Source organism: Babylonia areolata, chromosome 24, assembly GCF_041734735.1.
Source record: "Babylonia areolata isolate BAREFJ2019XMU chromosome 24, ASM4173473v1, whole genome shotgun sequence".
Lineage (NCBI taxonomy): Eukaryota > Metazoa > Mollusca > Gastropoda > Neogastropoda > Buccinidae > Babylonia > Babylonia areolata.
In genome coordinates this window covers 38,682,400-38,694,899 of record NC_134899.1, presented here as the reverse complement: position 1 = coordinate 38,694,899, position 12,500 = coordinate 38,682,400, and the positions used below count along the sequence as shown (strand labels likewise).

General features: G+C 41.5%; 1 protein-coding gene across 1 annotated transcript in view; it reads left to right on the top strand.

Moving 5' to 3' along the window:
- Nucleotides 1-12,500, top strand: part of LOC143298634 (short transient receptor potential channel 4-like) — a 181,033-nt gene that overhangs the window by 155,236 nt on the left and 13,297 nt on the right. Inside the window, exons 11-12 of the mRNA XM_076611513.1 lie at nt 332-373; nt 3,690-3,879. Coding sequence (XP_076467628.1) covers nt 332-373; nt 3,690-3,879 — 232 coding nt within the window. The remainder of the gene's footprint in view (nt 1-331; nt 374-3,689; nt 3,880-12,500) is intronic.

Sequence of the window (12,500 nt, the reverse complement as noted above, 5' to 3'; positions counted from 1 at the left end):
ATATTCCTTGTTAAAATGTTCCCGTACTGTTTGTCGAAACAGGTATATAATATCAGGTATATGTTATTATGTAAGATGGTGTGTTACATAGAGTATTTCACTGTCAGATTGTTAAAATGTTTCTTTCCTACCTGCTGTGTTTATAGAATTCAGAATTTCTTTTAGACAACTTATTTCTAAACCTGCGCGCGAACACCTACCTACGACACACACACACACACACACACACACACACACACACACACACACACACACACACACACACACACACACACACACACACACACACACACACACACGTAGAGAGTTGTATGTCTTTGTGCTGTTGCAGAAAATTGTGAAAAAGCTGAACGAAAGGGAGATGCGGTATCAGGTACGCTGCCTTTCACGTTGTCCTCTCTCTCTCTCTCTCTCTCTCTCTCTCTCTCTCTCTCTCTCTCTCTCTCTCTCTCTCTCTCTCTCTGTCCCTCCCCTCTCTTTCTCTCTCTCTCTCCCTCCCTCCCTCTCTCTCTCCGTCCCTCTCTCTCTCCCTCCCCCTCTCTCTCCCTCCCTCCTCTCTCTACTCTCTCTCTACTCTCTTTCTCTCCCTCCTCTCTCTCTCTCTCTGTCGCTCCCCTCTCTTTCTCTCTCTCTCTCCCTCCCTCCCTCTCTCTCCCTCCTCTCTCTCTCTCCCTCCCTCTCTCTCTCCGTCCCTCTCTCTCTCCCTCCCCCTCTCTCTCTCCCTCCCTCCCTCTCTCTCTCTCTCTCTCTCTCCCTCCTCTCTCTCTCTCCCTCTCTCCCTCTTCCTCCCCCTCTCTCTCTCTCTCCCTCCCCCCTCTCTCTCTCTCTCCCTCCCTCCCCTCTCTTTCTCTCTCTCCCTCCCTCCCTCCCTCTCTCTCTCTCTCTGTCTCTCTCCCTCCCTCCCTCCCTCCTCTCTCTCTCTCTCTTGGGGTCTTCTTCATACCTTTTCTTTAGACATTTTTTCCCTTTCGAGGGCTGGAGAAAGCAATTGTTTGCTTACTCTAATGCTATCGGAAATAATATCCATTCATTCATTTATCACTCATTTATTCCTTCCTTCCTTCATTCATTCATCCTCTCTCTCCCTCTCTCTCTCTCTCACTCACTCTATCTCTCTCATTACCATATTCATATGCATTATTGTCATTAATGCAGGTATCATGATTATGTACTTGTAAATGCTACTGTGCAACTGAGTGTATTTGAATTTCATGTATGTTTTTCTATAACCTTTTGTTATCTTGTGAACATTTTCATTTCATTTCTTTTTGCCCTGAGGGCTGGATGTAAAAAAAAGCATATGCATGCTTATTCCACTTACCTCATTAAAAAGATTCGTTCGTTCTACTCTCTCTCTCTTTCTCTCTCTCCCTCCCTCTCCTTCTCCCTCCCCCGTCTCCCTCTCTCCTCTCTCTCTCTCTCTCTTCCTCCCCCTCTCTCTCTCCCTCCTCTCTCTCTCTCCCTCCCCTCTCTCCTCCCTCCCTCTCTCTCCCTCTCTCTCTCCCTCCTCTCTCTCTCTCGCTCTCTCTCTACTCTCTCTCTCTCTCTCTCCCTCACCTCTCTCTCCCTCCCCCTCTCTCTCTCTTCCTCCTCTCTCTCCGTCTCCCTCCCTCCCTCTCTCTCTCCCTCCTCTCTCTCTCTCTCTCTCCCTCCTCTCTCTCTCTCTCTCTCTCTCTCTCTCTCTCTCTCCTTTTATTCATCACTTTTCCGTCCGATTTGTCTGTCTGTAAACTACAGTGCGTTTGTCTCTCTGTATATCACTGTCTCTCTGTGATTTGGTCAGTCTGTCTGTCTATCTGTCTGTCAATTGGTCAGTCTGCCTGCCTCTCTGTCTCTCTCTGTTTCTTATCTCTTTCTGTCTCTCTCTGTCCCTATCTCTCTGCCTCTGTCTGTCTCTGTCTCTGTCTATCTCTGCCTCTCTGTCTCTGTCTCTGTCTCTCTCTCTATCTCTTATTCGTGGGTGTCTGTCTGTCTGTCTGCCTCTCTCTCTTGTGTGTGTGTGTGTGTGTGTGTGTGTGTGTGTGTGTGTGTGTGTGTGTGTGTGTGTGTGTTTATGTTTCTGTGTGACTCTGTGTGTTTGTGTCTGTGTGCCTGTATCTGTTTCTGTTTGTATCAGTCTGTTTGGTTTTTGAATGTGTCGTATAACCACAATATGACTCTTAAGTATAAAACAAAAGGCATGAGAAAAAAAAAACACACACACACATTTTTTTTTTCTTTTTGGTACCCCTCACCCACGCAAATACACCTGCAACAATTCAGCCATTTCAAGCGTATGTTAGCAACATGAAAAGCGTAACATATGAAGCAAAACAAAAAAAAAAAAAAGAAGAAGAAGAAGAAGAAAAGGAAAAGAAAGTAAACGCCTTCTCCATGCTACCACTACCACCACCCCTCTCTATGTCCATGCCATTTCCCACTCTCCTCTCTACTATGAAACCATGATTCATTGCTCTCCAACACACGCACGCGGGCTGTGTGATGCAAGACCTGATGAAACGCTACAACATGCACACGCAGAAGACACAATACAATACAATGCAATACAACACAATACGGCATAATGCATTACAATACAATACAATGCAATATAATACGGCATAATGCATTGCAATGCAATACAAAGGAATGCAATGCAATTCAATACAATACGGCATAATGCAATGCAATACAATATGGCATGATACAATACAATGCAATGTAATGTAATACAATGCAACACAATGCAATGCAATGCAATACTACACAAATACAACCCAACACAACCCAGCAACAACACAACAACGACACAAGACAACTTGACACAACACCACCACCACCACCACCACTGCCACCACCACCACCAGCAACAATACCACACAACACAACCACAACACCAACACCAACGCCAACGCCAACACCACCAAAACAACGACACAACACAACACAACACAACACCCCACCCCACAACCACCACCACCACACTACCAATACAATACAGAAAGACAATACATTACAACACAACACAATACTGATGCAGTATTATAACTCTCCACACAAAGGCTGTGATGCGAGACCTGATCAAGCGTTACATCATGCACAAGCAGAAGGCACACTACACTACACTACACTACACTACAATACAATACAATACAATACAATACAATACAGAAACACAATACAACACAACACAACACCAATACGATACTATAACTCTCCACACACAGGCGGTGATGCGAGACCTGATCAAGCGCTACATCATGCACAGGCAGAAGGTACACTACACTACACTACACTACACTGCAATACAATGCAATACAACACAACACAACACAACACAACACAACACCAATACAATACTATAACTCTCCACACACAGGCGGTGATGCGAGACCTGATCAAGCGCTACATCATGCACAGGCAGAAGGTACATTACACTACACTACACTACACTACACTACACTATAATACAATACAATACAATACAATAACACAACACGATACAACACAACACAATACCAATACAATACTACAACTCTCCACACACATGCAGTGATGCGAACCTGAACAAGCGCTACATCACGCACAAGCAGAAGGAACATTACACTACACAACACTACACAACACTACAATACAACACACTACAATACAATACAACACAACACAACACAACACAACACCAATACAATACTATAACTCTCCACACACAGGCGGTGATGCGAGACCTCATCAAACGCTACATCATGCACAAGCAGAAGGCCCGACAGGGCGGGGAGGGAGTCACCGAGGACGATATCAACGAACTCAAGCAGGACGTGTCGTCCTTCCGCTTCGAGCTGCTGGAGATCCTGCGCAACAACGGGATGAAGACCCCCAACCCCAACCAGCCTAAACCCACAAGTAAGAAGCTCCGCTACTGGCGCTCGCTCGCCGGGGGGGATCTCAGCTCCTTCGACTCTGCTCGGAGTTCCGACCTGGAAACGTCTTGAGGAAAATAGAAAAAAAAAAATACAAAATTTCTTTGCTAGTTTCTTTTGTCTTGTCTTGTCGTGTCTTGTCTTGTGTTTAAGTTAAAAAAAAATAATGTTTTGCTAGTTTGTTTCGTTTTGTCTTGTTTTGTGTGTGGTTTTGTTTTTATAAAGAAAAAAAAAAACCAAACCATTTTTGTGTGGAAAAATCAGCGTTGGGGTCGACGGTGTTTTTTGTTGGTTTTTTGTTGTTGTTGTTTTTTTTTGTATGTGGTATTCTTTTCTTTGAAGGAATTTGACAAAAAATAATCAGCGCCGGAGGGGGTTTTGTGTGGTCATTAGATTTGGGATTTGGGATATTTTTTGCGTGTTTTTTTTGTTGTTGTTTTTTGTTTGTTTGTTTTGTTTTGTTTTTGATTTTTTGTTTTGGGTTTGTGTTTGTGTTTGTTTTGTTTTTCTGTTGTTTTTTTTGTTTTTTGTTTTGTTTTGTTTTTGTTTTTGTTTTTTTTTTTTGGTTTGTTTTTGTTTTTCATGTATTTTCGTGCCGATTGGTGATTCGTTTTTGTTTGCTTGTTTGTTATCAATTTTTTTTATTTTTTGGAGGGGTGAATTATCTTATCATCCCTAAATCGTTTTGTAGTGTCTGGTTTGGTTCGGAATGTAGGTCTTCTATTTATAAGAAAAAAAAACCGTCTTGGGAACTGTGAGTGTTTTGGATTCGATTTTTTGTTTGTTTTTGGTTTTTGTTTTTGTTTGGTTTTTGTGGGAGGGGGAGGTTGTTATTTTTGCTTCGTTTTGTTGTTTGTTTGTTTTGGGGTTTTTTTTGTTTTGTTTTGTTTTGTTTTTCTTTCCTACGAGGCTAAATGGATCGTATATTCCATTCATTTCAGAAAGTTAGTGAAGGTCATAATTTTGTTTCTTTACTTTTAGGTGTTTGGTTGATTGATTGAGTTTTTGTGTATTTTTTGTTTGTTTGTTTTTGTTTTGCTTTTTGTTGTTGTTGTTGTTGTTTTTTGGGGGGAGGAGTAGGGGGGGGGGGTTCTATGATTTTTTTTTCCTTTTTTTGTGGGAGAGCATGGTTGGTGGGGAAGAGGCGCGTGGAGAGGATTGAGGTTCTTTGGTTCTTTTGTGTTAACGCCAGCTGGTTTCGTGTTTTTGTTGTTGTTGTTGTTGTTTTTGTTTTTGTTTTTTGGGGGGAGTTTTTTTTTTTTTTTTTTATTGTTGTTATTTTATGGGAGTTGTGTTGGTGTTTTTCTATGTTTGGTTATTGTTTGTTTGTTTGTTTACTTGGTTGTTTTCATTTTCATGTCATTTAGAATACTAATGGAGTTTCAACTGAAGTTCAAGCTTCTCCCCCCACCCTCCCTCCCTTCTTTTTTTTTTATTTTTTTTTTTTTTAAGGCAAACTGGTATCGCGTTTCTAATCCATTTCGAAAAGTGTATCTTTCAGATGGAGGTTGGAAAGCGCTTTTCTTTTTAACTCAATGGTATGGACCCAATTCTGAAAGAGTGTATTAAGTTACGGATCAGAGTAGGTTGATGATTAACATTATTTTGTGTGTCGCTTTGTTTCGTGTTTTCTACAATCCGCTCGTGATTTTTTTAATCAACTTAAATCAAAGCGTGTGTGACATTAGTATTGATATATATCGACTGTGCAGAAGTGTTGGTGATCGGTCGACGTTTTTGTTTTTGTTTGTTTGTTTTTGTGGGGGGGGGGGGGTTGTGTGTGTGTGTGTGTCACTTTGATCATAGACATACTAATCATTTCCGCTGCACAGAAGCATAGACTTTCTTTGGTGAGATATGAAATGATAATCCTTGAAGCTCAAGTCACTGCGGTTAACCAAGTGTCGTGTTATGACGTGTTGTCCACGCGTCGGAGCGAGAGGAATCCATACTGTGTTGTTGTCGTTGTTGCTGTTCGTGTGTTGTTGTTGTTGTTGTTGTTTTTCTTCAGACTGTGTTCACTCACTCAGAGATCAATGGCTTTAAATGTTTATTACATAACACACAACTGATCCAAGACTTTCATACTAACTAAAGAAACTGCATATTTTCCATGGTATTACATTCGCGTTTGCTGTTCGTTTTGTTGTTTTGTTTTGTTGTTGTTTTTTGTTGTTGTTTTTGTTGTTGTTGTTTTTGGGGGGGGTGTGTGTGTGTTTTTTTTTTCGTTTATTTATTGCTTGTTTGTCTTTGTTCTTCTAAAGCATGCCATTTAGCCAAAACGCTTCCTTCGGTTTTTCTTCTCTCGTTGATAAAAACGAAACGAAACGTGGAAATCACATAGTTGAAGTTCCTGGCATAAAAGGTGTTCGGCGAAAGGAACGTATCAACAGGGAAACAAGGCCACACACCTTAACCCCTTGACTTCTGACACTTGGTGAAGTGAGATCAATACGGCATGTATCTGATGTGCGTTGACTTCTACGTCGTGTGTGTGTGTGTACTTTTAAGTGGTGTGGTGATTTATTTTACTCAGCAAACGCTATGCGACCCCAAGAGGAATAAGAAGTGCAGTTGAGGAAAGGTGACTTCTTGACTACATGCCAAAGAAAGAAAGGTAACTGATTTTACGGGCTACTCGACCTTTTTAGAGTTCGATATTATCTCAGGAAAGGTGACAGGCCCTTCATTGACGAAGCATTCTCGTCAGCAGTCAGCATCAAGGGGTTGAAACGATCCAGAGAAATGCGATCAGTGTGAAGTGAAACGTGTACACACACACACACACACACACACACACACACACACACACACACACACACACACACACACACACACACACACACACACACACACAGTGTAGCGCCTTCTCCCAGTAACTCCAGTTCCTCATACCTGGACCTGTGTCAAAAATAACATGAAACACAGTTATTATTGATAAATGTGTAATGGACTTCTTGGTTTTTTGCTTGAAGGATTTGGATTGAAACAATGACGTTGCTGAGAACATTCAGCAATTCCAGAGTGTGGTTTGCAAGTGATTTTTTTAACCTGGTGATTCCTCGCTGAAGAAGGAAGGTGATCCGTATTTTGGGGAAAAAAAAAGAGATAGATTCGGACTTCAGAACTACCTGGTTTTTAGTTTTTCATTTTACATACATTATCCGGATTTGGAAAACGGCGAAGACACTGTGTATTCCGATTCTTCGTAAAGGAAATGAAGACTTGTTTCTGAAAAAAAATAGAAAAGAAAAGAAAAAAAAGACTGCGATATGTTTAAGAAAAGTGACTGCGATAACTATGTTTTTATGTTCGAAGTGCGAAGAGTGATTATCAAGTGACGATTATTGATAGCGGTTTTTTTATTGGTTTTTTTTTTCTTTTTGTTTGGGTTTTTTGGCTTGTTTGTTTGTTAACTGAAATATGTACACTGGATATTTTTTTCCTTTGTCAGTTGGACTTTTTGTTATTCGTGCTGTTATTGTTTTTGTTGTTGTTGTTGGATGTTTTGTTTTTCTTTGACTGATCTGTTTAATTTGCGTTTTACTATAAAATAGATGAATGAATAAATAAACAAGGTTGGGTATCCGAACGGTACTTATATCTCCTACGTGGATACTTTGAAACAGACTAGGAGGAGGTGATTATGTTGAACTATGAACGATGTAGACTTTCTTCTTTTTTTTTATACACAATGAGGTATGAAACAGAATGTGCGCGGCAGTTCAGTTCATCGAAACATTGGAACATTGAATCGAACGGCTGGAGGGTTCCAGAGACACAAGCTCCATGTTTTCATACTGGCATAGGATCACTGTCGGCACTTCACGTTTCTTTGACTATAGTTTACTGTCGAAGGCAGGTGGGCTCCGAATGAGACGGGATTTGAAAGTCACATGAAAAAATGAAAAAAAAAAAAAAAAAAAAAGTTATCTCATCAGTCCTGTCCTGATATTTCTGTTGCTTGTTTCTGTTTCTGTTGTTGTTGTTTATATCGTGTTTTCAGCGTAGGTGTGTGTTTGTTCTGAAGTACATTACGTAAGTGTTTGGTTTCTGTGATACTTGAATGAATGAACATATGATACTTTTTCTTTTCATTTGGAAAAAAAATATATCCATACACATACACGCGCAAGCACGAACACACACACACACACACACACGCACACACGCGCACACACACACACACACACACACACACACACACACACACACACACACACACACACACACACACACACACACACACACACACACACACACACACTGAGCATCATCTCCGTCATATTTCAATGTTTGATGACTGGGTGTAAACGATTAATAAAATCGATCAATGATCAATCGACATCGATCAATGATCAATCGACAATTTTAGTCAATCAGTCAATGATTAAATACATCAGTCTACTAGCCAGTCAATACGACGACTGAACTGAATTCACACGTTCAATTATCACGCTCAGATGACTGGGGTTTTTGTCGTTGTTGTTGTTGTTGTTTGTTTTTGTTTTTGTTTGTTTTTTTTTTTGCTTCGCTGTCTGCTTCGTTTCTGGAGGCGCCATGGGACATTCGGTTAGACGTTGGACTTCTGATCCTGTGTTCACCAGTGATCAGGGTTCGAGGCCCCGGTTTCACCATAGTGTTGTGTCCTTGGGAATAGGCGCTTTACTCCGAATTTTCTCAGTCTATCCAAGGTGTGACTGACTGGATGAGTCGTTTCCTCCTGAGTCCGGGTTGGGAAAGGTTAAAACGGGTGGCAGGAGAGGACTACTAGGCCCCGCCTTAGTCGCGGAGCCAGACTGAGTGAGCGTCCCTGCCAGAGTGGAGACTGCCACCACGTCCCCAGCCCTCAAACAACAGCCCCCCATGAATCTGCCGACACTGAAGACATTGACAGGACTCACCCCAAGCACGGAAGTGGAAGAGTATCGAAACCGAGGTCACCATGAGAGCAGGGCATGAAAGGCCACAGACTTTGAGACTGTTTTGTTTTATATTGATGATGATGAAGAAGGAGGAGGATGACGCTGATGATGACGATGTTGCTATGGAGGTCCATTTTGGTTTGGGACTGCGTGACAAGGCTGTACTCTACGCTTCCTGTCATAATGATATCCCGGCGTTAACCAGGCCCGAGAGATACAGACACTTGGCAATGTTGGTCAGGTAATTAGAGCAACACACCCAAAGACGCATCAGTGAAGTGGATTACACTCGACTGTGTGGTCCCAGTCTCCCCAATTAAGCTAATAGCACACTCAACTCTGGGTAGGAGCAGGCCACGGGCCGAAAAACCCACCTCCGCCGGGATTCGAACCTGCGTCCTCCCAGCCGTCAGTCAGCGACGCTAACCACTTCGCCACGGCGGCTGGTACAGGGCCCTTCCTTCCTATGCAGTGCCCAGTAAGTAGTGGGTTTATGGATTTACTGCCCCGATGGCCTTAAAAGACAATGGGTACTTTTAAACTTCTTTTTTTTTTTTACCTTTTTTGTTCGGTTTTAAAAAGACTCTGAAGTCGAAGTGCCGTTGAAGCTAGTCACCTCACTAACTTGTGTAGCAGCATAAAAAAAACTGCTAAGTTAGTTTTGTGATGTGTGTGTGTGTGTGTGTGTGTGTGTGTGTGTGTGTGTGTGTGTGTGTGTGTGTTTCTTTGTTTGTTTGTGTGTGTAAAATATAGATATTTGCATGTTTCCACGAGCTTCGTTTTTACTGTATCACTGAATCTGACCATGATTTCAATGACTGAAGTTCAGTTCTCTCTCTCTCTCTCTCTCTCTCTCTCTCTCTCTCTCTCTCTCTCTCTCTCTCTCTCTCTCTGTGCTTGCCAAAACACCTTAAGTTCACTATTCGCAAGGGAGTTGCTCATTGTATGTACATCAGGACTTACGAAAGAACTGAAGCATGCGTAACTAGTTTGTCACAGGATCTCAACGAACAAAGAAGCAATTAGACGTTGAGAGTGGAAAGCAGACAGGTCATTAGATTCTACTTCTATTTAGGTTTGCCCAGTTGCGCAATGAGTACGTTCATATTCGGGGTGATTTTTTCTGGATATCGCCCTGACATGATTCTCATGAACTAGGATGTACATGCTTAAGGTGTGTTTTATGTTTGGTTGGTCGTTTTTGGCTTTTGGGGGAAGGGGGGGGGGGCTGTTTTTTATGGTCAGCTCAAGATTGGTGTGGAATATCTCAGTTCGGTTTCATTGAAAGTCTCGTGATACTTATCTTTCTTTTGATTCAGTTTGTTGTCTTGTCTTAATTTAGATTGATTGTTTTATTTTCAATGCTCAAAAATTATGTTGGATGTTGGTACATAGATACATACATACATACATACATACATGTGCGTGTGTGTGTGTGTGTGTGTGTTGTGTGTGTGTGTGTTTGTGTGTGTTTATTATGTATAATGTAATGGCGTTTAGATAATCATGATTGAGTTGTCTTTCAGTGTACACCCTCTCTCTCTCTCTCTCTCTCTCTCTCTCTCTCTCTCTCTCTCTCTCTCTCTCTCTCTCTCTCTCTCTCTCTCTCTCTCTCTCTCTCTCTCTCTCTCTATCGCTAATTATATCTGTCTGTATCCACAAAATTCTGCATGTGTCACTTGTTGATCACGCACTTTCATGCTTGATAGTTCATATATTTATATTCATTGTGGGATTTTTTTTTTTTTTTTTACATGTTACGGTTTCCTTTTGTAACCCCTTCCTACACCTGCCCTCAAAACCCTCCGAACTCCCCCTCCCCACCCCCACCCCACCCCCAACACGCGCCCCACACACACAGGCACACGAATATTCACGCACGCATGCACACACATGCACACGCACGCTCATTTGCATCAACACAAATGTCCCCTTATCATTACCTTTTTTTGTCTTCTTTGACTCCAAACAACTTTTGGGGACAACTCATTTATTAATGAATCGCGTCTTTTGCTATGTAAGTTAGCATTCGTGTGTATGTGCGTGCGTGTGTGTGTGTGTGTGTGTCTGTGTGTGTGCGTACGTGCGTGTGTGTGTCTGTGTGTGAAATTTCCATTGGGTTATGTGACGCACAACAAAATGTCATAAAGCCTTTGAGTTCACATTTCGTTTCTCTGGAAGTTACATTCGGTGATTTGTATAGTACTATGTCCTTGTCTCTGTGTGTCTGTTGTTTGAGAGTATTAACTGTTCGCGATTGTTATTATTGTTGTTGTTGTTGTTGTTATCGTTGTCGTCGTCGTCGTCGTCGTTGTTGTTGTTGCTGCTGATGATGATGTTGCTACTGTGTTGTCATTGTCTCAGTGTTTGATGACTGGTCTAATTTTGTTTTTTGTTTTTTATTTCAATATACTGGGTTGTTTTGTGACGCATTGTGGTGTGTTTTATTTGTATTGTATTGTATCGTGTAGTTTTGTTTTGTATTGTTTCGTGTTGTATTGGTTGGTGCCGTAATGTGTTTTATTCATTACATTGTTGTGTGTGTGTGTGTGTGTGTGTGTGTGTGTGTGTGTGTGTGTGTGTGTGTGTGTGTGTGTGTGCTGTCTGTCTGTCTGTCTGTCTGTCTGTGTCTGTGTCTGTGTCCCGCTCTTTTATGCTGTACCATGTTGTGTCGTGTTGTATCAAATCATGTCGCACTAATTTGCATTGGTTTATATTGAATTTCATCTTATCGCATCGTGCTGTTTTTGTATTATACAGTAGTGTACCGCTTTGCTTTGTATTGTTTTATTATATGTTTTGTGTGTGTTAGGTTGCATTATGTTTTCCTTTTATTGCATTGCATCGTATTCCATTATACTGCATTGCATAGTATTGTATTGCATTGTATTGTGTAAGGTTAGGTTTTATTTCATTGTATTGCTTTGCAATGTGTTGTATTGCATCGTACGTTTTCACCACCGTTCTCTCTCTGTCTCTGTCTCTCTGTCTCTCTCTGTCTCTCTCTGTCTCTCTCTCTCTCTGTCTCTCTGTCTCTCTCTGTCTCTCTCTCTCTCTCTCTCTCTCTCTCTCTCTCTCTCTCAGCGTTTCTTCAGTTATCAACACGAATCATTCCACAGAATGTTGTTATGAAAACAACGACAACAACAACAACAACAACAAAAAAAACACCTTTTTTTCCCTTTTGTTAATTTGTGTTTCTTTCACGCACAAAACTCTTCTGTACTCGGAAACCTCGATTGACTTGTCTCATCCGAAAGACTAGCACCCTTACCACCATCACACGAGAGGTAGAAGTGGAAAGGGGCCGGGTAGGAAAGATATATAGATAGAGGGAGAGAGAGGGGGAGAAAAAAAGAGAGAGGGAGAGAGAGAGAGAAATACCCAGCCATTGGTGGGACTCAAACCTTGGGGAGAGCCTGTGGCCCTTGTTAGACAAGAGCATTACTTATGCACTAAGTCACCACGCCACTCTGTCGACTAGTGTTGTGTTGCTCTTTATATTTATATATACATAGAGAGAGAGAGAGAGAGAGAGAGAGAGAGAGAGAGAGAATAGTTGTTAACCGTGGATTGTATAATTATGTTAAGGTTTTCTGCAAGGTTTGTGCACTGGTCTATTTGACATCAATGCTGCACACTTTTTTTTTCTTTTCTTTTTTTCTTGTTTTCTTTTTTC